The sequence below is a fragment of the Zeus faber genome (assembly GCF_960531495.2).
Source record: "Zeus faber genome assembly, chromosome: 8".
Lineage (NCBI taxonomy): Eukaryota > Metazoa > Chordata > Actinopteri > Zeiformes > Zeidae > Zeus > Zeus faber.
The window spans coordinates 17,305,766-17,331,070 of NC_137195.1; the positions used below are offsets into that span (position 1 = coordinate 17,305,766).

The 25,305-nt window shown below is 43.8% G+C and overlaps 2 protein-coding genes across 4 annotated transcripts; one reads left to right on the plus strand and one right to left on the minus strand.

Annotated features, from left to right (window-relative positions):
• The first annotated feature begins 625 nt into the window (after positions 1-625).
• LOC307234046 (large proline-rich protein BAG6-like) lies at positions 626-18,907 on the plus strand. 3 transcript variants are annotated; one of them, XM_080005598.1, is made up of 25 exons: positions 626-755; positions 1,410-1,502; positions 1,587-1,704; positions 2,937-3,154; positions 3,500-3,571; positions 3,660-3,782; positions 3,911-4,110; positions 5,244-5,373; positions 6,534-6,731; positions 6,946-7,171; positions 8,023-8,073; positions 9,222-9,553; positions 10,805-10,877; positions 11,408-11,652; positions 11,881-12,154; positions 13,581-13,750; positions 14,154-14,207; positions 14,818-14,926; positions 15,282-15,406; positions 15,861-15,995; positions 16,263-16,319; positions 16,437-16,655; positions 16,994-17,101; positions 17,290-17,436; positions 18,298-18,907. In XM_080005598.1, the coding sequence occupies exons 2-25, from the start codon at positions 1,413-1,415 to the stop codon at positions 18,391-18,393; spliced, it is 3,570 nt and encodes a 1,189-aa protein (XP_079861724.1). In that variant the 5' UTR covers positions 626-755; positions 1,410-1,412; the 3' UTR covers positions 18,394-18,907. The 3 variants fall into 3 exon arrangements, with proteins under 3 accessions (XP_079861724.1, XP_079861725.1, XP_079861726.1); XM_080005599.1 differs by having other exon boundaries at positions 6,946-7,036; positions 11,306-11,652; XM_080005600.1 differs by having other exon boundaries at positions 632-755; positions 11,306-11,652.
• A 2,676-nt stretch (positions 18,908-21,583) lies between these two features.
• Positions 21,584-25,090, minus strand: LOC307234055 (tetraspanin-13-like). Its single transcript, XM_080005613.1, has 6 exons — positions 24,920-25,090; positions 23,980-24,147; positions 23,278-23,358; positions 22,804-22,917; positions 22,618-22,731; positions 21,584-21,942 (listed from the first exon to the last, which is right to left on the minus strand). Exons 1-6 carry the CDS (start codon positions 24,980-24,982, stop codon positions 21,868-21,870), a joined length of 615 nt encoding a protein of 204 aa, XP_079861739.1. The 5' UTR covers positions 24,983-25,090; the 3' UTR covers positions 21,584-21,867.
• Between the last annotated feature and the right edge of the window lie 215 nt (positions 25,091-25,305).

Below are 25,305 nucleotides of genomic sequence, written 5' to 3' on the forward strand. Positions count from 1 at the left end.
GACGTCACCTCCGGCGCTGTCACAGATGCTACGTTCCGGTCGCGTGGGGGATATGGCAACTGCGAGGGGAGACCGCGTATGGTCGTCGCGTCACGCGTCGGTCGACTCGTTTTTGGTTTGTGCTCCGAATTGTTACCGCTTGAGGTCCCCGGCGAACGTGGGTATTGAACAGCACCCGGCCACCTGAAGTCGATTGGCCTGGGCGAAGCCAAATCCACCGATTTAATGTCAATAACTTATACGATAAGACGGCACGACACTGTATCCATCCCCGGGGGAAATCGAGGAAATATACCCTCTGATAATAAATACATTCTAAATTCCAATTCATGTCAAAAGTCATAAATAGTCATCTAAATATAAAAATCTAAATGTTTTTATAATTTATTTTTTATCTAAAAATGATTTACACAACAGAAGTAATTTATTTTTGCATTTATTTGTAGATTGAGAAATATTTAGTTGAATGCTTAGTTTATCGTCTGGCTATTTTTTTTGTATTGTACTATTTATTCATCTATTTTCTATCTGTATTTATTTCGGTGTACATAACTGAATCGTGACACAGAATCCCTCCCGTATAATTCCCACATTACGTGAACGCAGCGCCACAGAACAGCCTGCTGTTACATTCTGGCAAATGCCGGGGCGTTAAAAAAAAAAAGAAAGAAAATACTTCGAAGTCGTCTGCACTTCGTCCGATAAGGAAACGCTGCGAACACTGGATAAGTCGGAAAGATCACTTGACATTTAAGGTGAACTCAACAGCCACACCGCGACGCATACGCAGCATCTGCTCGGTATTTATGGCGAGAGTAACGTTCGGTAGCTTAGCGTTAGCCTACGGAGCGGTTAGCTGTTGGTCAGTTGAAGGCTCGGCTGTTTCCCCCACAAACGGGTCTGATTAAACCTTGAGTTTTTGTTGTTTGTTTGGGGGTTTTTTTATTACTATTTGGCGTCACATTGAATGCCGTGTTGCGTCGAATCGCCATTAAATCCAATGTATACGGTACTGTACTGTAATGTTAAGTGTTAGCACACAGTACAGGTTTTATCTTATACGCGTATGTGCCTATGCAAACTTGCACACATTCTTATTTTTCTGTAAACAATGTGTGAATTATTTGTTGAGGTTTGTTGTTGATGTTTAGGCATATAACATATTACCATTTGTGCCATTTGTCAATTTTTATGTTTTATTTTATATTGCCGATTTTTCTTCTTTTTTTTCCCCCCTAATACATCATTATTATTTCCGGGGATGAATAAAGCATATCCATCCATCTCCCTACCCAGCTATCATAGTATCACCAGATTACGTCAGATGGGACGTTAACGGCGACCTCACTACGGATATTGTGTCAGTGACTCTTGTCATTATTCATTCCTGTTTACGTTTCGTGATTTAGAAAATGGAGACCATGGACGAGCAGAGTGCCGAGATAGAAGTGACTGTTAAAACATTAGACTCCCAGAGCAGAACTTACGCCGTGGGCAGTCAGGTGAGTTGTAAATATATATCCTCCAGTTGCGCCCCATTTAGGGAACTTTTTTTGTTCACGTCTCGTCTGCGCATTTGTCCGTAGTTGACGGTGAAGGAGTTTAAGGAACACATCGCTCCATCGGTGGCGATCCCGGTGGATAAACAAAGGCTGATCTACCAGGGCAGAGTCCTGCAAGACGAAAGGACTCTGGCGGACTACAGTAAGCTTTGGGGTGGAATAAGTACTGAGACGTTTTACTTAAGTAAAATTACAAATTCCCCCGTACAAAATAAACACAATCTCAAGTAAAAGTATCAAGCTGCTCGATCTTAAATGTGCTTAAGTATTACAAGTAAAATGTCTTGTCATAGCCAGTGCCTTGAGTCTATAACATGGCATAAAATCCCCACTGTACCTATGAGTGCTCAAAATATAATGGTTATAAAATTGCCTAGGTGGAGTCATTGTGATTCACAAGGATATGGATCGAATTAATCATTTATGAGCAATCGTAAAAACAACAAATTTTAATAATAATAATACATAATTAAATGTGTTATTTATTATTATCTTTGTATTTTTTTTGTTTTTAAATTAAACTAACACAGCTGTGTTAGAAATGTAGTGGAGTAAAAGTTTAAAGTCTCCGAAAGTGAATACGAGTGAATATACAAGAACTCAAATAATGTACTTAAGTATGGGAACAACGCACTTTTACATTGTTAATTTCCACCACTGGTTCTTGGAGTGATGCAAAGACTATATTAAAGTGGTTGAGCTTTGGGGAATCCAAAGCTGTGTACATCATTGATTACTTTCCCTTACTCAGGTTTCTCATTAATGGTTTTAATGTACAAAATATTATAATTAGGTGTTTGACATTATGACATTTTGTAGTTGTAGTTTGCACTACAAGTTGTATGTCATCTTCTCTATGCTCTATGAGCCATTAGGTTACAAGCATTTGCACCTTTGCTGAAGTTCACTCAAACTGTACTACACATTACATTATGATTCTTACTTCAATGGAACAGTTCATCATACAATTTTGTTCAGTATCCCTTTGCAAATTTGAGTGGAGGGAGAGCGTTCATAATTTCATCAGAGTGCCGGGGGGATGCGTTTTATATGATTAAAGTGTTGGTGCTGGCTACACCAAATTTACACTGCTTCTCCAGTGTATGATCGGTGTTATTGGTGTTGATTCAGACTGGTGATGTCAAACACAAGCTGATACTGAAAACAGAGCTGATCTCCTGACAGCTGTGCATTTTGTTTTTGATTGAGAGTGATATGGAAGAGCAGGGAGGAATCTGGGGTTGAGAAATGGAAAGGAATTACAAACTTGCACAGTTTGATGTTGCCCTGCTCATATGTTTTGCTTCCTGCTCGAAGGCATTATTAAAAATGAAAAAAACAAAATGAATAAAACATTTTATGTCTTTGCTGCAGATGTTGCTGGTAAGGTGATCCACCTGGTGGAGAGGGCCCCCCCGCCACCATCCCAGTCAGGGTCAGGGTCAGGGGGCTCCTCGGCTGACAGTGGGACCTCCACCTCCACCTCCCAGGGAACAGCCCAAGTGCCTCCACAGGACCGCAACGCCAACAGCTACGTCATGCTTGGGACCTTCAACCTCCCCGTCAACGTCATGGACCCACAACAGATACAGGTAGGGCTGGCGTGTTACTTGGCTAGTTATGGTTACAATGTTATGGCACTGCTTTATCTGCTGTTGTTGCATGATGCATTTTATTATAATTATCATTGTTACGATGTAGGTATAAATTAAAGTAAAGGCACACTACAATCTTTACCATGTACATTTTCCTGGATTTAAAGGCAAAGCACATTTTCCATACTCAACCATTATTTGTTATACTACAATACTGGAAAAAAAAAATCAATTGGAAGGGAACATTCAAGTGTCATTGAATCTTAATTGTATTCCTCTGAGGTTTTGTGTTACGTGAGTGTTGCTGTTGCCACACATTACAGTATGCTTGTATTACTCTAGATGTCTGTTCAGCAAATGGTGTCAGGTTTGGGAGAGAATGCCAGGAATGCCAGGGTCACCACCAGCACTGGGGTGAGCCACATGGCCTTTTACCAAATACACTTGCATAAACTACCAGTTAATGTGTTGGTTGATTCCCATTGCCCTTCCACTCTCCTAGAGTAATGGATCCATGAATGTACACATTGATATGGACCAATCTGTGCAGAGCGAGCCCAGGTTAAGGCTGTTGTTGGCCGAGAACCTGCTAAGGGACATCAATGAACTAATCAGGAGAATGGAGGTAAACGCTTTGTGTTTATTAACGTCAACTTTTCAATGCTCGATCTGAAAAGTATACATCACTACCCACTTTGACGTTTATGCAGTCGGCAACAAACTTACAGCTTCTCTTTTCTGTGATGTTTTCAGGGTCAACCAAGTGATGCCTCTGCCCAACAGGAGTCTACTCCTGCTGCTGCACCCTGTCCTGCCTCAGCCTCCTCCTCCACCACATCCACCCCTTCTCCCTCCGCCCAGCCAATGGACACCTCCCCTCCTCCAACCACCCCACCACCTCCCCCCACCTCCTCTTCTCAATCCGAGGGACCAACACCCCAAGCTGGACCCAAGTAAGACTTTCTACCGGATACACCTGGTGTTAATGTCTTGGTTGTCTCCCATAGCCAGACCTATCTCCACACTTAATTTTAGCGCTGGAGAACGGTTTGGCTCAACTCACTGTCATTCTGGTATAGGGGGGGGGGGGGGACGCTCTATCTTGTTTATATTTTTCAAACCAATCACAATCATCTTGGGAAGCGCTAAGCCCGGGATGCAGGCACTGTGCCCTTGCACAACAGTGTCTGGTGGGAACTGGTTTTGGTGGAACCTTTGCACATGTGGAGGTGAGCCCCAGCATTAAAATGGCTAAATTCCCACAAAAAAACACAACTTAAAACAGTAAAAGACGTATGTCGACTATGTGATACGACTTTTACTAGTAAAAAAGATATACATAACTGTGACCTAGTCTCGCATAGCCAGACCTATCTCCACACTTGGTTTTAGTGCTGTGCCAGCACTGGAGTATTGTTTGACGTAGCAACAGGAACTTTGAAAATGGTAACACACAGAGAGTGGAAGGGGAGGAAAAGGCCAATGGCCAACTGAAGTAGTCGCCCATTGGCGACTGGCCATATACCAACAACCTACATCTGGTGAGTCAAACTAATGTCTTGGTGTCGCAGTGGAACAGATGCTCACTGAATGAACTTCTGAAGACCATTAAAAAAAATACTTATAGGGCGGCCCATGCAGAATAAACAGCACCTTGGTTCATTACAGTACATCATCATTTAGCAGAAGCTTTTTTTCCGGCAGTCATCAGGAGCAATTAGGGGTTAAGTGTGTTGCTCAAGGACACTACAGCACACTAGCGGGAGGGGATCGGACCGGCAACCTTTGGGTCTACTGACCCCAGTCAGTTTCATCATTCCGACTTTCTCTGTAGAGTAACCTCTTGTGAATATTTGTAAGGCCGATAATAAGACCTGCCTTTGGATCATTTTGTTGATCCTGTTTCTATCGTTAAATGGATATCTTGGCACCGTGATTCTCTATTAATTCTACCACATACTCGAGTATAGACATTTAATTTGATTTGTGTATGAAATCAACATTGCCATTCCACCTTATTTTATTTTACTTTTGTCGAGGAAATAGCAAATTTTTATTAACTGGCGCCTCTCTGTCCCGTCTCCAGTCATCCTAGCCCAACTGAGTTGGTGGAGATGTTGTCTGAACTCAGGAGGGCGGAGGAGAGACTGCAGCCCTTCATCCAGAGAGCTCAGACCATCCTGGAGACGGCCACCACCGCAGAATACAGCAACACCGTACGCTTCTGTTCCCACACACACACACACACACACACACACTCTCTCCCAGAAAACAAGATCTAAATCAGAGATAATCTAGCACTCTAGCTCTGCCTAAAGGAAAACAAACAACTTTATCCTAGCTTTAATAAGATAAAGACGATCTCTTCATCTTGAGAAACTTAAATTATATGTAAAAGGTGTAATGGTATTTAATGGTAACTGCACTGTACTGTAATACTAGTAAAATTATAGATACTACTAATATTATTTGTATTAAATCTGATAATATCTGAAATATTATTAATATTATCATTGTGGAAATCCCTGTCCACAGACACGGGTTCAGGGAGGGAGAAGAAGACTTCCTGGCAGTGAGGTGCCGACACGGCGGGGTTTTTATTATAAACAAACAACAAAAACGCTCGCTGGCCAAACGTGCACATCAATTATAAACAGAGTTCTTAGCGTGCGTCAGTGTCCATTCTGCGATATGGTCCGCAGGCCCTTGGATCCTGCACTACGCGATCCTCACTGCAAGACAAACACATAAGAAAAGTCTCCAAGCCGAAGCCGACCAATCAGCGGCAGAGGGCTGAGCTGCCGAGTTGGAACAGCTGAGTCGGTGCAGGACGGAGACCGCACTGTGGCCCTTTCTCAATCTGCGTTCTTGTCTGTACTTGTGGACTTGTGAAACGTCATCAGTCGCAGCCCAACTACTGTTCCAATTTAAAGTACGCATCAAATGCCCGGATGTGGACTTGCTCTGCCCATTTTATCGAGGATGCATCGGTGGTGACTTGTGTGGACTTGGGACAGCCTTATATCCCAGAATGCATTTTGCGCCAAGCGGTGATAATGGTATTGGTCCCCGGGAGTATGTACTCCCGAGTCGAACTTGCCAAGTCTGAACTACCAAGTCCGCAACTTCGCGTACTTGGTATTGAGAAACGCCCTGTAACTGGCAAACCCCGATTTAACCACGCCCCCTCTTCACAGTCATCAACCACGCCTTTACTAATCTCATGAATCTATTATCAATCATTATGCCTAGGAATCTAAGTTTTTGACTGCTCATTGTACTAGTATGAGCATGTGACAAATACAACTTTTAAGTTATGTAACAGATTAATGTAGAATGTATGTAGAATTTATGTAGAATTGAATGTCCTCCACAGGACAGGGAGGAGGACCAACGCATCCTCAACCTGGTGGGGGAATCCCTGCGTCTCCTTGGAAACGCCCTCGTGGCCCTCAGTGACCTGCGCTGCAATCTGCTGAGCCCCACCCCCCGCCACCTGCACGTGGTGCGGCCCATGTCCCATTATACCGCACCGGTCACTCTGCCTGGAACCGTGCACCAAATCCCTCTCCATGTAAGTCAGTGGAAACCTGCTCAATGCCTGTTGATGGTTATTCTTATTTATTGTGAAATTTCTTACATCGGCTTAAAATTCCCCTGACATTTGGATGCCAACGATTTTCCAAAATGATTGTAGTCAGCTCAGATAATTGCAAACTGGTGTTGATGTAATAATTGCTACAGCTCGAATTTAATCCGTCTGTGCTGTGTGCTTATCTTCAACACAGATGAACCTGGGTGCCACAGTGGCAATGCCAGCTAACAGCAGCGAGCGACAAGCCCCACCCAGCCAGCCGGCCAGCCACTCAGAGCAGGCAGGTCAGGAACAGACCTCTCCCACACAGACCCCCCCCCTACCCAATCAGCAGGCTGGACAGGGACAGGCTGGCCCCCGGGTCATCAGGATCAGCCACCAGGCAGTACCGGTGGTCATGATGCAGATGAACACGGACGGTGTGTTGTCCCCTCCCCGCCACTGATTGAATTGTCCCCTGCTCAAAAGCTGTTTGTCCATTGTGCCCACTGAATGATTGTCCTTATTGAACCCACTGCATGCATTGATGTAGAGACGCACCAATGCCATTGTTTTTTTGGACAAATAGTCAAATACTGCCATTTTCTGTTGTATTAATGGTAAGATCCTTAAATTTGAACACTGTTTTAACATAATTAACTCATGGATCTAATCACAGATTTTTTCTTTTTTCTTTTTTTTTTTTTCAACAATTCTTTTTACTCCAAAAATTAAACATGAAATCAGTGTGAATAATGACCTTTAACATTAATGACCTTTATTTGTATAGCACCTTTCATACATGACATATATATATCAGATAGTGACAATAAAAACAAAGAAAAATGCATTTACAAAGTAGAATAATACAATTATTAAAAGAATGGAATAAATTAAACAGGGTGCGAATAAGCATTTCTCAGCAAATAATTTTTTTCCCAATGGAATCTTGCATTTTACTATTGCAAAATGCATAAAATAAAATAAGGTATGTAAACTCAGTGAAATTATGCCATGTCATGTAGTGGACAATTTTTAGGAGTACCGTAGCCTATTATTGGAACCCTTCTGTGTTTCGAAAACCATTCTTAAGACTATAACTGGCCTGCAAGTTTGATTTTGTTGTTCAGATAAACTACAATTTATTATATTTTTTCACTTTTTTATTTGTTAAATACACATTCTGTTATTTTGAGAGGCTCCTTATGCAAGACTATGCATTAACACCTGCTTTCCAGAACAGAAGTGTGAGCCTGAAACTTTTTTGTGTGTGTGCGTGTGTTTGGTGCAGGCTCCGGCGCAAATCCTCAAACAGCAGCACAGCAGATTCCTGGACAGCCAGGTTAGGCTGAAACACATTTTTGACTTCGGTTTTGTTGAATCTTGAATCTTGACCTGTGAAATCTACAAGTCCATTGTAACACTTAAAACAAGGACATATTTTTCAACTCCGGAGAACAGGACACCTGACCTTTTTTGTATGGCAACTTCTTTTTCACCAAGTATTCTGACAACAATAGTGGGTTCAATTTCAAGTCATGGGTTTCTTCTTAGTTTTTCTCCAATTTAAAACAGTGGGGGGGTTAATAATTGAATATCACATATTAACAGTGTCACATATTAAGCTCGGGCCACATTTCTTCACATTAATTAGACACTCATGAGTCTGCCACAATTCCACAAGACGCTCCTCCATTTCAGAAGTCTACACTCACCCACTTGCCGCTTTCTTTGGCCTCGCCATCATGCACAATCTCATTGGGTGTTGAAAATTGCCGTTGCGATCTGAGGCTGGGGCCCGGCCCGCGCACGCACTAAATGATTATGGAAAAACTAGTCTCTTCAAACATGCTTGAATGAATCATGACCTGGCCGTTTGGGATTGATTGAAACAGATTTCAGTCTTTCACCCACACACACATATCGATGCCATATCGCCGTGATTCTACAACGTGTCTACCCCGGACAACCATGACTCAGCCTGATCTCAAATTGTTACCAAATCGGCCTTGAAAATCACATAATGTGGCCCTAGCCTTAAGTCACATATTAGCAATTAGTGATAAATGAGGCAAAGTCTTACCAACAATGAACATAGTGAACATTCAAAAGAACATTTTGGGCTGGGGGCATTTTGTCCTCCTCCCTCACATAAAATTCATGATAGTTGATCTTCAGTCAGAACTAATGTGAAGAAATGGTTTCATTTTCAGGTGGGGGCATGCCAGCTTCAAAAGTAATGTTTTCGGAAAAGCTTTTAAACTTTTGGTGCTATGATTGGTATCCGTCAACAATGTATGTTGGTGACTGTGGAATTCAAAAAGAGACTTTAGACAGTGTGCAGGAATCTTGGTTTTTCACGTACTGAGTATCAGAGGAAAAACATCAAATCTTAAAAATGCAAAAAGCCCCAAATTAAGAGGGTGGCCTTTAAGCAAGTCTTGCTGTCTGTGTGTTATCATGCCACTGACTTTTTCCTCTCCCCCTCAGGCAGTCTACCCCCAGACTTCATGACGGACCTAATGCAGCAGATCATCCAGTACTCTGCTGCCGTGGCCACTAGTGCTGCCACTGGCCAACCCATCCCGCCCCCCCCTGGCCCCACCTCCACAGCGACGTCCTCCGCCACCACTACTGGCCCCAACACCCCCACTACCACCCCTACTGCACCCCCACCCCCACCTCACACCGGGCCCCATCCCCAGGCCAGGATGATGTTCACTCGGCCAGTCTTTGCACCTGGCATGCCTCCCCCAGCTTTTGGAGGCCGTGGGACCACCATTAACCTAAGGGCGGCCATGCCGGGCCAGCAGCCAGGACAGGTAAGAACATAATCTGTTTGGATGCTTTCATCACATAAACTCTTCTCGTTTACTGTCCTGGGTTTTGAGAATCAGTAGCGATATGGAATTTTTTCCAAAGTGCACAATTTATAATTTACCAGAACCAATAAGCCACAACAGCATTGATCCGTTGACCAGCTGGACGCCCCTCCAATGGCACTACAACAGTTTTGTTTTACTCCTTTTCGATTTTCTTTCAATCTACACAGCAACTTAAGATGTAATTTGCTATGGGTGTTACTCCAGAGAAAAACAACTTAATTCAGTTGTTCAATTTAAACTTTCTGTGTTGAAAAATGAAATAATTGTTTTTACATTCCTGCATTTGATACTTCCTTTAGATAGCAATTTTTAAGAAACACTCACATTATACATGTGCTGAATAACATTATTTATATGCTGTTTTGCATTGATGATGATAGGCTCCACTTTTGCTGGTAAGAATGCAAAGGTCAGGCAAGCACAGGAAGTGAAAGGCAGCTGTGGTGAATTTGATAAACCAGTGTAGTTAGTTATGATCAGTAAACTGTCAATATGGACGAACATTGACAGAACAATACAGCACCCTCCAGAGGGGAAAAAATATATATCGCAAACCCCCTCGATCGCTAAAAAAAAGTAAAACTTTTGACAAAAATAAAGTGACGTAGAATGTCATAGAGCAAAGACGAAGAAAAACCCTGTGGTTGGGGGGGGGGGATTGTCGCTTTGAATGGAACTCTCGGACTTGTCGTTAGAGCTGTGACGATAACCCCATTACGGCAATGCTGCGGTTATGTGATATCCCCGTGGTATTGTTTACCGTCATCACTGCAAATTTTATCAGAATTTTTTCAGTCAAATCCGATTCGGCTGTTCAATGTGACTGTGTGGACAATTCACACAAATAAAATAAATAAAAAAAGCTCCGCCTCCCAGTCGGTTAACTGCAGTACCATGGTTATGTGTTATGTTATGTTGCTTTTTAGCGCAGTAAGAAAGATTTCATACTGTCACAGCTCTCCATCAAGTATGATGCGCACACAGCCGATCTTATGGATTGCCACTTTAAGGCTGTATGTTCTCTTATCACCCCTGATAACTTAAACTCAAATCGATAAAGAAGCAGATTGATAAGAAGAATGGAAATTGCTACTGGAATTGGTGGAATCCCAACCATTTCCAGCCTTAATTCATGTTCATTAAAAGTGACATGTAAGGTACTTATTAGGTCTGTTTTGCGCTTCTCAGCCGTTCAACCCTGCCGCCCTCAACCAGATGATCAGCGGGCTGGTGGGACAGCTGCTGCTGCCAGGACAGATGGGTAAGTAGGAGCTGACTTGCCTTTGGTCAGTCTTTTTCCAATCTAAGCCTAATTTAGCATTTCAACACTTAAATACGACAATGTCGGCATATCATATTAAAGACTTGGTCTTGGTCTGTATATTAGCAGTTGAGTCAAATGTAGGGACCTATACCAAGTTTTCACCATTGATACAGACCCTGAAATCCAATCCATTTTCATTTTTTTATATATAAAGAGCAAAAACTCTGACTTTTCTTTACATCATCAGTCAGTATCTGGTCGATATCCTGTGTCAATATCTTTATTGGTCAATCTATAGTTAAATTATAGTTATTTTTGTAATAAAGTATTTTATTATCCTCCTGTCATACAATGAACTTTTCATTGAAATGTGTTTACTTAAATTGCCAACCCCTTCTTCCGTCCCCTCCTTCTTATCTTCACAGCTGGCCAAACTGGCACTTCCTCTCACTCCACCTCGTCCTCTTCCACATTTTCCTCTTCATCTTCCTCATCATCATCTTCCTCATTCTCATCATCCTCCTCAGGCTCGGCCCCTCCCCCTGCCCCAGAGGGCAGTGCTCCACCAGGCCAGTCTGACGGGACCACCGGCCAGGTCCCTCCCCCGCCCCAGGACATGCCCCCAGAGCTCAGCCAGCTTCTGGGCTCTCTCCTTGGGGGAGCCGGGGCAGGGGGCATGGCTGGCATGGGGCCTGTAGGGGCTCCTTCCATCACAGTCACCACGTCTGGGGTCCCGGCCTTCATCCAGGGAGTCTCTGACTTTATGCAGCAGGTCAATGGCAGAACATTTCTTTTTTAGCCACGCTCATAATGTCATTTAGCAGACGCTTTTGTGTGAAGCGACTTACTGTAGAAGTACATTGCGCTCGGTGACCAGCTGTGCACTGCGACACCAGAACTTTCTGTTTAAGATTGAAATTGAGTTCTGTGTCGGTGCTGCACCACAGAAAATGTGCAAACTTTCCTTTGATATCCCTCTCTGTGTCTATTTTACAACCAGGCCTCCCAGCCCATCTTCACCCCTCCCCCCCGCCCCCCCGGAGCTGCACCTGCTCCTACCACAGGGGGTGCCCCCACCACCACACCTACACTCAACACCCCCCAGCCAGCCGAAGCACTGAACCCCGAGCTGTTCACAGGCATTGTGCGTGGTGTCCTTAGCACTATGATGGGCTCGCTGGGCCAGGGCCAGAACGACACAGAGAGCATCACCCAGTTCATGCAGCGGCTTTCCCAGACCACCAACATCTTCATCAGCCCAGAGGATCCCACCGGTGAGTAATGTTCTGCTCTGGGTAGGATAGGGAGTCTAGAAGTTTTTAAGATGTCTTAAGATAACCTGTATTACTGTATTATCCTGTATTATTGTAATATCCTATATTACTATATATGTGACATAAGTGCATAAAAAAAATGTATAGTTAAAAATATTTTCCCTGTTGCAGTCTCCTGGTGCCCAATAGACGTGGGCCAATATTCGATAATATTGATTATCCCGATATTTGCCACCGTATGCGATATTTTTACAGTATCTAAATATAGCCCTCCTCCCCCTGTCTGTCCGTCCGACTGTGGGACCACTGGGAGCGGCGGACAGAGAAGATGTACAGTATGTGGACGCATGCATGCAGCGGCGCAACAGCGAGGAAGTAGATGGAGGATTTGGACGTGGTGGCGTGGATGATGATTAAGTTGCAGCTCCAACGCCACTGACGTTGCACGCTAGTGATGCGCATGTCAACGCTGTGTTGCCCAATATGGCTACTTGGTACACAAATTTATGTTTGGAAAACATATTTAAGAGACAGGCATTCTAGCAGGAGTTGGCAGTTGTTTTGTTTTATTTCAATACGAATATTGTCTTGAGTTTGATTCGTACTGGCATTAAAGGTGCCGTGTGTAGAAATAATGGAACAGACCTGGCAGAAATTAAATATTATATTCATAAGTAAAAATAAGAATCGTGTTGACGTTAACTCAGAATGAGCCGTTTTTATTTACATAGGGAGCCGGTACGCTTCACGGAGGCCGCCATGTTTCTTCTGCGGTAGCCCAGAACGGAGAAACAAACACTGGCTCTAGAGAGCACCGCCACGGGAAGGGTATTCATTTGGTTGCATTTTCCTTTCCTTTCTCATTGGTTGCTACTATTCTAGTGCAGTATTCTATTTTGTTTCCCATTATGATGATTTGGCATGGGATCAAACATTCCCAATTGTAGTGTGGCATTTCCCTTTTGTCTTGTTTTTTCAATTTGCTGTCAATCAATAACAACCCTGCTCTCTCTTCCCATATTTGGAGCCAAGGATATATAGAATTTTTAATTTAAATTTTTTATTTTTATTTTTTTTAAAGCATGGCTATTCAGCTAATTTCTGTGGGGGGCCGCTAGCTGAAAATGCCTGTTTTTAAAGGGTTGTATCATATTTCATGCATTTCTATCGCACTTCTGCTGCTACTGGCATCACTCCTTTATTCCTGTTTTGTAGAACAGTACACACTTCATTTGTGTTCTTGCTGTTTGTTTTTCTATAGCAATAAAAAGTTCAGGTTGACTGTTAATTTGCCTCAATCCAGTTGATGTGATGTATGTAATAATTATGACGGTTCTAGCCGTGAGGCAGTAACTTGTGTTCCAAACAACTTGACCACTTCTAAGGGGCATCTGTGAATAAGATTTGCTTTACCGATCTCTTCCAGGTTTCTTTGGCGAACTGCTTACGTTGGTGTGCCAGACGTTCACCATGTCGGACCTGGTGTTGCTGCTCCATGGCCAGCACCAACCGCTGGGCCGCATCCAGCCCCAGCTTGCCCAGTTTTTCAGCCAGAACTACCTCGGTGGCAGGGAGCCTACAGAGCAGAACATCGCTGTTAGTAGCACGTCCCTTCTAGAGTAGAAAATCATTTCAATTTGAAATGTGAAATTTACTATCAGTTCACCATTCACATTTTAAGAGATATTGATATTGTAGTAGATTCTCCTTTAAATGTAATATTTTACTGTTGTACAATGTAGTGGGAAATATAAATTATGCTCCACAAAAGGAGAAGACCTACTAGATTTACCATTGGCTTCATAAGGTGCATCTGTCCATTTACCATACGGTGTAAATGACTGATTGTTGTCCAAAACGGCGAAGGTCAGTCTGTCTCTGTGCGACTGATCTCCTGTAGTCTGATGAGACCTTTAAACAACATTGTAGAGTTGTACTATGTAATGAATCGCTTCACACTTGTCTTAATGTCCTTTTTTGCTGCACTCTGTATCCACAGGCTGCTGCGGAAAACCTGGTTAATGAACTTGAGGAGTACATCACTGAGAGTTTTGTGAGTCCTTTCTCATTTTGTACTTCCTGTGAGATTGTCGACATCTATGAAACAGAGATCTGAAATTAAGCAGACTGAGCAGCTGCTCTGCAGATGTCTCTTCTCAGATATTCTCTTTGGGCTGTTTAAATAAAATAAGAATTTTCCCAAGAAATAGCTCTATTATAGCTCTTCTGGGGCTATAATAATGGCCCAACACTGGCAAGAGAACTTGAACTTGAAGAGTTCTTGTGATTTAGTGGTTCTGGCCGGTGTGTCACCAAAGCAAAGGCAGATAAGACTTTTAGAATATTCTCAGACTCCCCCAGAACTAATTTAATGTAGACATAATGTCCTAATTACCTGTGTATTTTTCCATGTGGTTGATAATGGTATCTGACAATAGTAGCAAGTGGGAAAATATAGCTGAATAAGGTAAATCAATTGAGAGGATTCAGAAATTCTGGTATGGAGTTTGAAGCAGCAGACATGAAGGGAATCTTTGAAGAATCCCTTCCCAGTTGGATGCGCTAGAGTCTGCAGCACCACAGTGGCCAGCAGCTTGTTTTTGTATCAGCTGTAGTGTTTTCGACACTAGCAGCCTCTACTTGACTGTGTGGTTGCCCCTCAGAGAGAGTCCTCGGTGGGTGTTCTGGAGGGGGTTGACGTTACCCAGACCAACATGTCCTTCTTCAGGCAGCAGCTGACCCGCATCGCCACACACATCCTACGATGCTCAGGTAAATGCAGAACCACAGCGTTGTTTGATTCAATCACAAGGTGAACGTCTACACAGGACTAGAAAGGGTTTATTCGTTTTAAAATGAAGGTTGTCTTGTCTGTGTTTCCGCTTTAGCCATCTTGTGATTTTATTTTTATTTATTTTTTAGTTTGTCTGCCAGCATATTGAATCAAATAAAAGTTGGGTTCTTTAGTATACTCTAGCCTTAACTTGCGAACAGTAGGATTTTATTTATTTATTTTTTAACAAAATCAAAGCTATTGGTAAGACCTCCACTGTCAGAAAAAAAAACCTAGAGAGGGAAAGTAAACAACGCTGATTATTTCTTATGTGTGAATCTTTGTCGCATTCAGACGAGACTTTTGGACCTCAGCTGCTCCAGATGTGCAACCAAGCACTGTTTGAGTGTCTGGCTCTCAACCTGCACTGCTTGAGAGGGGACCAGGCTGCCCTGACAGCAGTCATCAACCACCGCATAGTCAGTACCGACTCTGATCCAATTTAAACAAAGCAGTTGACAAATCCATTACTGAATGTAATAAACACGCAGGGTTTACAAATCAGTGATGTGAATATTATTGTAACTTAAAATATATACAATCTTTTTTTTTGCCTGATGACCATCGTTTTACTGAAACATCTTCAATCAATAAATATTTTAATTTAAAAGCAATTTAAGAAAGTATGTAGAAGTCTATTTTGTGGGCTTCCCATTGCACCTGTCTCTCAACACAGCAGTGCAAAGAATATAGTTATTTTCACCATCATTGTAACTGCAAATGTCAAAACAATTTGGGTATTTCCCAATACCAAAAGGGAGAGTGCTCCGTACTCATACGTGATCCAAAAGAAATGGTCTCAGTGCAACACTACTTGCTTTAATGGTGTCCTTAAAGTGCAATCTGTGAAGCTGATCTTGTCCACTGTTCCAGAGGAGAATGTCCAGCGACATGAGCCCCAGTCTGGTAAACTGGATGACCAGTATGATGACCATGAGACTGCAGGTCATTCTGGAGCACATCCCAGTGACTCAGGAGCAAATCCAAGCCTACATAGTGCACACACAGGTGACTGCAAACACACAACATATTAATATAGTTATCATTATATATATATTTTTTTTAACTTATATTTCAGGCTGTAATAACAGAGGTGTGTGGGTGTGTGTGTTTAAATTTAATACATTTAAAAAATTGATTTAGAGTCACACACACACACATGGCTGAGAAACTGTAACCAGCTACCGTAAGCGTGCAATGGCCACCGGGGATTTGGTTACTTTGGACATCTCATCTGGAATGGTTCATAAATATTCCATGACTTCTGTTTCACAGAGCGAACAGTCTACAGAACGAGGTGCACAAGACCCCGAGCGGGTGCAGAGCGTAGTGGTAAGCCAAGTGCATCTTTAATGCCTCCCCCCCTAATGAATCCTGTGGGTTGTGTTTGAACCCAGACGCGATGTGCGTTTCCTGCCTGACCTCACATTTCTTTCTTCCACTTCCAAGATGGAGGAGACGCGTTCTCCTGCTCCAGCCACCACAGCCGAGGAGGCCATGTCGGCCCCGCGGGAGATAAGGACGCTGCCGCTGGAAACGAGGGTGCTGGCGGGAGAACAGGGAGCCTCCGGAGGAGCCGCACCGGCCGGGGCTGTTGTGGCGGGAGCTAGGGGAAGGAAGGGGGAGTCGGTCGCAGAGTCCGAGGCCTGGGCGGCTGCTGTGCCTCCTGTAAGGACTTGAGTGTGCTCGAAAATATGTTTTCAGGAAGGGTTTGGCTTGGTGTTGAAGCCAGTCCACTCAACAGTGCTGAGTGGACTGATTTCTCTGACGCACAGAGGGAGGTGTTGAGTAAACACCTGAAAAACTGTACGATATGATGATTGATATTGTCATATTCATTCATATTTATTCTTCTGATTGTCATCGGCATCTTAATCATTAAGAAGAATGTCATGTTAAGTACTAAGTATGGGAATTTGTACATGTTTGCATACAGAACATTTTAAGTATGTTGCCATTTAAGTGAAAAGATTTCACCTTTGGTTTCTTGTGTGTCCTTGTGGTAGGAGTGGGTTCCCATCATCAGGCATGACCTCCTCACCCAGAGGAAGATGAAAGCACAGCCACCGATGTCTGACGCCTATATGCACGGGATGCCCGCCAAGCGCAGAAAGGTAATTGGATGTTGAGATCTTCCTTCGTACTTGACGAGCCGCCTCTGTCGGGTTCTAACCAACTATACTGAACATTGTTTTTTATGAGGCTATTTACGAGCAAAGATTTGAAGACAAATACCATTATTCATTTTTTGTCATCAAGCTGTGGCTGGAACGACAGTAAAGGTGTTTTTATCTGTTCTTAGACGGGGCAGGGCAGTGGAGCCCTCCTCTCCCTCTCAGATGCTGTGAATCAGGCAGCCAGGACAGTGGGGGTGAAGCCCAGCACAGCCCCAGAGAGGCTGCAGGAAGACCTGGAGAGTCCGGAAGTACAGGAAGCCTATTCAGAGCAGGTCAGAGGTCAAACTGCCTCACTGAGCGACATGTAGTTTGGAGTGTTTTCGTGGTGCTCTGCGGAGCAAAATCAGCGTTGCCAACAATAAACTATTGCTCTTCACGATTAGGAAGTGTCATTGTAACTTGACAACGTAAATGCCATTTGCACTTTGTTGAATTCAAATAACCCAAACGCCTACAATTTGTCATTTACATCCATGAATGCCGCAGTTAATTAAAATAATCTTATGATAGGTCAGGCCAAAGCTTCAGCTTGCACTGTGTTGGTAAAGGGAGTGTGCACATTCTGGGCAGTTTGCGCAGAGTAAGGTCACTAATCACACTTAAAACACCAGCATGACTGATCGCTGCGGTGTTCAGACTCAGCACTGTGGCGACTTCTCTGCTGGTATCTGATGTCAGCCATCTTGTTATCGTGGCACTGAAGTATGTTGCTAGAGCGTTACGTTTCTGTGTTTTGCTTGCATTTATTCGCTGGAAGGCTGACAAGTTTGGAAGGGAATTAAACCAGGAAGATATGTAGCGTTAAAGTTGGAGCCACCGATGCAGTAATCCCATAAAATGTGTATAATTCAGGGTGTCCACAGGACATCAAGTCTGAAAAGGTATTAAGTACTGTATATTATGTTTAGGCTCATTTAACTTTGATTTAGAATTTGGTTCACTTTCTTTTCACCGGGACAAACATAATTTTTATATATATATATATATATATATATATATATATATATATATATAAATAGATAAAAGCATTAAATATAATTTGCTGATGGCCGTGGATGCCCTGTCACCGCAAATCACTTTGTTTGTTTGTTTAACCTTTGCTCTAATGATGCCAACGCTCGGCTGTCTTACAGGTGAAGGCGGACATAAAGAACCGAGTGAGGGAAGACCCCGACTTCAGCCCTCAGCAGTTCCCCAACGCACACAGAGCCTTCTCGTCCGACTCCTAACGGCCCATGAACTGATCAAATTCTACTCATAGCTGATGTGCAAGCACTCTGACCCCTGCCCTAGCAACCCGCTTTTTTTTTTTTTTTTTTTTTTCCCCCCCAGGAGGGGGCAGAGTCTGTTTGACTTCCGCTCCAAGCAGCTCCACCTCCCCCTTCTGATCCACACCCTTCAGCTAGCACCTCTCTGAAGGAATCGACTCTGGCTACTGTACTCCTATCCTTGTGCCTATTTATTGCTTTGTGTTCTCTTTGTCCCCTTTGGAAACTGCTCCTCATCAGATGTTAGTCCCATCAGATCTGGTCGCCTTGTGTCCACTCACTCTGCATAATGTCAAATCCTCATTCCTTTTCACCTCCTTTTTTTCCCTCTTGCCTGGCCATGTCGATAGCAAGCCTGGTTTTCCCTTGTGCGCTTGTTTGCCTTCGTGTCTTGATACCTTGAAGAGTCTACTTTCATGTGATTTAAAATGCTGTTGGTACATGAATGTACAGTAAGCATAATTAAAAAAAACATTGATACACAACCAGTGGTTTCTGCTTTTTTTTTCTGTTTTTATATTGACAGTGTGTTAAGATGACCATTTGTTTGAAATGGGTAGAGAGCGATGATGAGGTCTTTGCTTTAGTTCTGATGACCTTGATTGAATATTCCTCGTGAACTTTGGGGCATAGAGACAATAGCCGTTATCATATTTTAGATATATAAATCTTTTTACTTCACCATTTCATCAGATGGTAAAATACTTTTAAGGCATGTTGGTCGGCTATTTTTAAATGGATGCAGATGCTTGTTATTGGAGTCCTTTGCTGAAAGGGTTTAATCTAAATCGTGACAAATTATCCTACTAAATTAATCCAGATGATAATGTAACCCAGTGACGAATTGGGGTTCCTGAACTACACTCACTGAGCACTTTATTAGGAACACCTGTACACCTACTTATTCATGCAATTTTCTGATCAGCCAATCGTGTGGCTGCAGTGCAATGCATCATGCAGATGCAGGTCAGCAGCTTCAGGTAAAGTTCACAACCATCAGAATGGGGGAAAAGTTTGACCTCAGTGTTTTCCACCGTGGTATGATTGTTGGTGCCAGACGGGCTGGTTTGAGTATTTCTGTAACTGCTGATCTTCTGGGATGTTCACATGCAACAGTCTCTAGAGTTTACTCGGAATGGTGCAAAAAACAAATGAAAGTTCTGTGGATGGAAACGCCTTGTTGATGAGCGAGGTCAACGGAGGACGGCCAGTCTGGTTGGAGCTGACAGACAGGCTACGGTAACTCAGATAACCGCTCTGTACATCTGTGGTGAAAAACATCTCAGAACACGTGGAACCTTGAGGCGGATGGGCTACAACAGCAGAGGACACCGTCGGGTTCCACTGCTGTGAGCCAAGAACAGAAAGCTGGTGCACCAAAAGCATGAATCCATGGACCCAACCTGCCTTTTGTCAACAGCCCAGGCTGGTGGCGGTGGTGTAATGGTGTGGGGGGGGATTTTTTTCTTGGCACATTTTGCTCCGTTACATCCCCGCCTATTTGAGTATTGTTGCTGACCATGTGCATCCCTTCATGGCCGCTTCCAGCACGATAATGCACCACGTCACAAAGCAAAAGTCGTCTCAAACCGGCTTCATGAACATGACAATGAGTTCAATGTTCTTCAGTTTCCTTCCCAGTCACTGGATCTGAATCCAGTAGAACACCGTTGGGATGTGATAGAACGGGAGATTGGCAGCATGAATGTGCAGCTGACAAATCTGCAGCAATCGCGTGATGCAACCACGTCAACATGGACCAGAATCTCCAGTCGTTGGCTGTTTTGAGAGCAAAGGGAGGCCCCACCCAGTGTATTTAGTATAGTGCTCCTCATAAAGTGCTCAGGGAGTGTCTTTCAACACAAACTTGACAAAATAAACAACTTAAACCATTATTTAATCAGGTTAGACCCCAGAGCACCTGACTCCGGGTGGATCCTGTGTGCGATTCTAGAACAGTTTGCCGAGCATCATTTCAGACAAGAGACCAATACGGAACCTTCCTCAGATGAATAATATAACGAATAGGAGTCTATTCCTCATATTATTCCTGTTCATTATGTGAATTGAATTGCCATTCTGATATGTACTGTCCAGAGATGTTGAGTTTGAGTATTGAAAATATAACTATTGTACAGCTGTACATTACTACTGGTATTTGTGTTGTCCAACAGTAGGTAGTCCCTGTTTTGCGATGCGGGTCGGGTCTTTATAAGACCCACCAAGTCTCGACCAAGAACCATAGAAGTCGATGGCGAGCCACCCGAACATCTTGGGTTAAAGAGGGAACATTGACCTGCCTACACAGTGTCCCATAATAAAAGAACACAGACCTCTATACTGATAACTGATACTGCAGTTTACGTTTCTCTTAGAATTTTGACGCATCAACTTATTTCTCCACAGACGTTTGGGTTGACGTATTTAAAAGCATCATAACCGGATGGTTCTGACCTGGACCCTGGACCAATTTCACTCAGTTGCATTGTTCTATGACGGGCGTCGGACTCCGTTCCCCCGTCCAGGGAGATCCCTTCCAAATCTACTGTTGGAGCGTTTGCCCAACTAGTGCGGCGGCTTCAATCGAGAACAAAAGAAACAACAGGTCCGCTTCCCCCTCCTTTGCGTTCGCGCGTGCTGGAAGCCCCATTTCCGCGACAACTGAAGCAGCCGCTACCTCGCCGGCCACGCGTCAATTCACTGATTGTTTCATCTGGAAACTCGTTTTAACAGTCAGCGTTCGGCACCTTTCCAGATGTGTACTCGACCTTTTTCCAGCACCTACAGGCTTCGGTGTGATGTGCGCCACCTGTCGCCCTATTTAAAGAGTTCATTTCTCACAAGAGATTTAATTGACAGTGTGTTCATTTAAATCTCAAGCTCACGTCTAACATTGAAAACACAACATTCCTCGCTGTACTTCCATGCAGTGTACTTTGACATGGCTGCATTTCCCATGTGTATGAATGGGGCTTAAATGAGTATGTACGTGCATCGTTTTTCTAATTGTTATTAAAAATGTGTAATAACGATTTCACCTTGTGTTCAGATGCGTTTAATGATTGACAGAATAATGATTGTGCGTCAAGGCCCGGAGGGTTTAAGTGCAACCGAGATGTCCATGACTCACAAAAGAGCCCTGAGCCCGGTCACCGTGCCCGTGTTGTATTTACATAAGGTGTGTCTCACTCTCACACACACACACACACACACACACACACACACACACACACACACACACACACACACACACACACCCCCCCCCCCCCCCCCCCCCCCGAGGGGGGGTGAAAAAAAAAAAAGCAAAATATATTCCTTATCATGAAAAAAGTTTAGTAGTGATTACATTCTAATCGATTTGATTTACATTGTAACAACAAAAAAAAAAAAAGACAAAAAAAAAACCTCCAACTGATCAGTTTAGTGGAATGCTTGCTATAGAAAGGCTCCGGAGGTCGCACCAGGCGGCTTCATGTTCCTGTATCTGTGCGTTAGCCAAGCTCCCAGAATCTGAATGAAGAAAGAAAACAAAACACAAAAAAAAAAAAAAAAAAAAAAAAAAAAAAAAAAAAAGGTGTTAGGAGGTTCAGGTGCTGATCTTTCCACCCATGACTGTACTACAGGGAGCGTTGGAACCATGGGTTACCCTTTCAGTGAGCTTCAATAAACTGAATTGAGTCACTCAAAAAAAAAAAATAATAATAATAACAGTTACCATCCTATAAAAAAACCAGGAAGCGCTCAGTACAGGATTGTGTATTCATGTGGCAACAAAGCATTCGTTTGTCTTTCCATTTTGTCACCCTTGATGTTGACGCAACGTGTTAAAATGACTTGTGTTTACACTATGAAAAAACACTTTTGTTCGGCTTCAGTTGGACTCGCTATGAGCTGCCCTTGTGTCGGCGAAACAGAAAATCACAATGAAGACGCAGAATATAACTTTTGACTCATCCTTGTCAAAATGACTTACAGTAATTGTGCCGCAAGTTGCGTTTGTTAATTTTACTGTACATAACCAAAATTCCTTTGGGGCCATGTCGTTATTATGATTATTACTTTGATGAGGTGTATTTGTTTTACTTTGTAAAAACTGGATTATTTTTTAAATCGGATTTTTCCGTTTTCTTTAAGATGACATCAATTTGGTGCGACAGCTAGATGCGGGTTTGACAGGTGACCGACCTCTGTGAAGCTGAAGAACAGCCCGACCCCGCCCACGAAGCGCAGCACATCGCCGGCGTACTCCTCGATGACGGCCGAGCACGTGTCACACTGGGCCGCGAGGCGAAAGCAGCTCTAGAGACGAGGAAGGGCGGTCAAGGAGGAGATTTCGCCGGGGAGACGGGGCGAGTCGCGACGGGAACTTACAGCGGCGCAGGTGCCGTTGAGGTCGACGCGGGAGAAGCCGCAGCAGTCGAGTGTCTTCTCCACATCCGTCCGAGTGGCCTCCGATTTGTTCCACCCCATCTCCAGGAGGAGGTTCTGCCGGGGAGAGGCAGAAAACGTGCAAAAAAATATATATATTGTACACGGGGGAAAACCAACCGAAAAAAAACAAAACAATTTTAATAAAAAATAAATCAATAATAATCACTGCGTGGGTCGTGCATCTCGAGTTTGAGTCACAAGGAAACGTGCAAAAGACGTGTCAAGGGACGTAAACTTAAAAAAAAAAAAAAAAAAAAAAAAGCTGCAATCTCAAAAGGCTCGGTGTTGTACACACCGTGGGGATTCTATCACTTAAATATCAGACTCCCTGGGAAATGGCCACCTCCTTCGTGAAAGAAGAAACGACAGTTGCGACACGTCATAATACCATTTAAAAGAGGGGAGCGTACGTACCTGCTGGTCTTTGTTGATGGACAGGCAAGCACAGGACACAGAGAACTGCACCACGAAAACCAGGAGGAGAATGATCATGTACTGGCCCGGTTAAGGAACTTCCCATGAGCGGAACCGACCGGAATTCACGCCACGTGACGAAGCGGATTCAAACATCTCTCTATTTAAAAATACATTTTAAAAATAAATAAGTAGTCACCCAAAGCCTAATGTCCATTGCAATAAAATCGCCCTGTAAACCCCCCCCCCCCCCCCCCCCCGCCTTCTCCTTCTGGCCAGCGTTCCAACCACCTCAACCAAATCTAGGAAGTCTGGGTCTTGAAATGGAATTTTGGTGTGGCATCCACCAAATGGGTGTACGGACACTGTAGAGTACCGAAAACCGCCGTGGCATTCGAAAAACCATGCACATGACTCGTCGTCAGTAAGATTAAAACAGTAAACGTGTAGCATCGTAAAAGTGCTGTGGAATTATTCTACAGCAGCGTATGACCTAAAAGGTAGATCTTGAAAAATATATATTATATTAATAATTCAGGAATCGTACTGGGACGAAATGAGGCTCAAATTTCTGTGTTGCTTTCCTCGACCCCCTGACTGAGGACATCAGGGGTCGATGACGGGAATTCCACCACCCCGATCCCCTTGAACACCGCGGACGCCAGCCGAGGTGGGTGCGCCCGCCGCGCCGCCGGAGGATACAAAGAAGAGCAGGACCTGGTGGTGCTTCAGGGCCCCGCAGAGCCCCACGAAGGCCACCAGGAACAGGAAGACGCCCACGCCGATCACCGCCGCCACCACCCGGATGCTGGAGACCAGGCCAAACCACTTGCCCCAGGCGGCCACCCCCACCAGCAGCAGGCTCACCATCTGCAGGGCACAAGGTCCAGTGGTGGAGGAACTCCCCGATACCCCCGCCGCTAAATGACTCCAATAAATGACTCCAATAAAAGTACCACGTTGACGTTTCCACTTAAGTAAAGGTATACAAGTATTTGCTGTTAAATGTACTTGTCATATGAGGTGCCCTGCTGTAGAAGAGCTTTTAATATAGTATAAAACACCTAATGTTCCGTTTATTCTGCATATCCTGAGACGTGGGCGGTGTCAGTCATTAACAAATAAAAATCCAGATGTTTTTAAACTTAAGTACAGTATAATGACTGAAACATGAAAAAAGCACTTGGTACCAAGTGAATTAACGCAGTACTTTTACTCCGTTACTTTCTGGCACTGAGGAAGTTCTATCTTTTTTTTTTTTTTTTTTTTTTTTTGCAGCGATATTGTTCATACTCTTTGGACATATTTTATAACACTGTCTTCACACAAATGATGTAATTCTACTCTCTGTTTGTCAAATTGTTGTATTCTTCCAAATAAATAGACAAAATAGATGAATAAGTAGTAAGGGAGGCCTGTGCTCGCAGGCGTGCACCGACGCAAACCTTCCAGCGACGCAGCTGTGAAGACAAACCCGCGAAAAGTGGAATTTTGAAGGGAATCGGCGGACGAGGTGAAGCTCCGTGGTTTGGTTGTTCGCAAGCGGCACCGTACGTGGGAATTAAGTCCTTATCACGGCCACCTTGTGAGGTTTTAAAAGAGGGGAACGTGCTCGTCCAAGCGTCGCGACTTCAATACTCACAACGTAAAGTATGTTGAGGGCGCTGAGGGAGTTCCTGGCGCAGGTGAATCCACCGCAGACCATTGTCGCTGTCACTGTTTGTAGCTGGATTAGTACATTTAAGCGCAATTAAAGGAATACCTGCCCGACCGGAGCGGCTGTGGGCGTGGCAGCGCCGCAGGTGAGCGGGCGTGTCCTCGTTTGACTTCCTGGACGCCGATTAGCCAATCACCGCAGGGTGTTCCTCAGCGACGTCCTCCTCGGTTTGACGTACTTTTATCGGACAAGGTAAACAAATTGTGCTGTTTTACACCGATTGATGTGTAATAACAACAGCAAAAATTCTAATACTCATGATAATTGTTGAACACGTGTCATTCGAATATTATTTAGATCAGCGCTTTCAG

What these genes read in the sequence shown, in the direction of transcription:
- LOC307234046 (XM_080005600.1), top strand. Translation starts at nt 1,413, where the DNA reads ATGGAGACCATGGACGAGCAGAGTGCCGAGATAGAAGTGACTGTTAAA. An exon ending in AGTACATCACTGAGAGTTTT is followed by an intron (nt 14,208 to 14,817) that starts GTGAGTCCTTTC and finishes GTTGCCCCTCAG; the next exon opens with AGAGAGTCCTCGGTGGGTGT. An exon ending in GGGCGGCTGCTGTGCCTCCT is followed by an intron (nt 16,656 to 16,993) that starts GTAAGGACTTGA and finishes TCCTTGTGGTAG; the next exon opens with GAGTGGGTTCCCATCATCAG.
- LOC307234055 (XM_080005613.1), bottom strand. Translation starts at nt 24,982, where the DNA reads ATGGTCTGCGGTGGATTCACCTGCGCCAGGAACTCCCTCAGCGCCCTC. An exon ending in CCCTCAACATACTTTACGTT is followed by an intron (nt 24,148 to 24,919) that starts GTGAGTATTGAA and finishes TGTGCCCTGCAG; the next exon opens with ATGGTGAGCCTGCTGCTGGT. An exon ending in ACCAGGTCCTGCTCTTCTTT is followed by an intron (nt 23,359 to 23,979) that starts GTATCCTCCGGC and finishes TAACCGGGCCAG; the next exon opens with TACATGATCATTCTCCTCCT.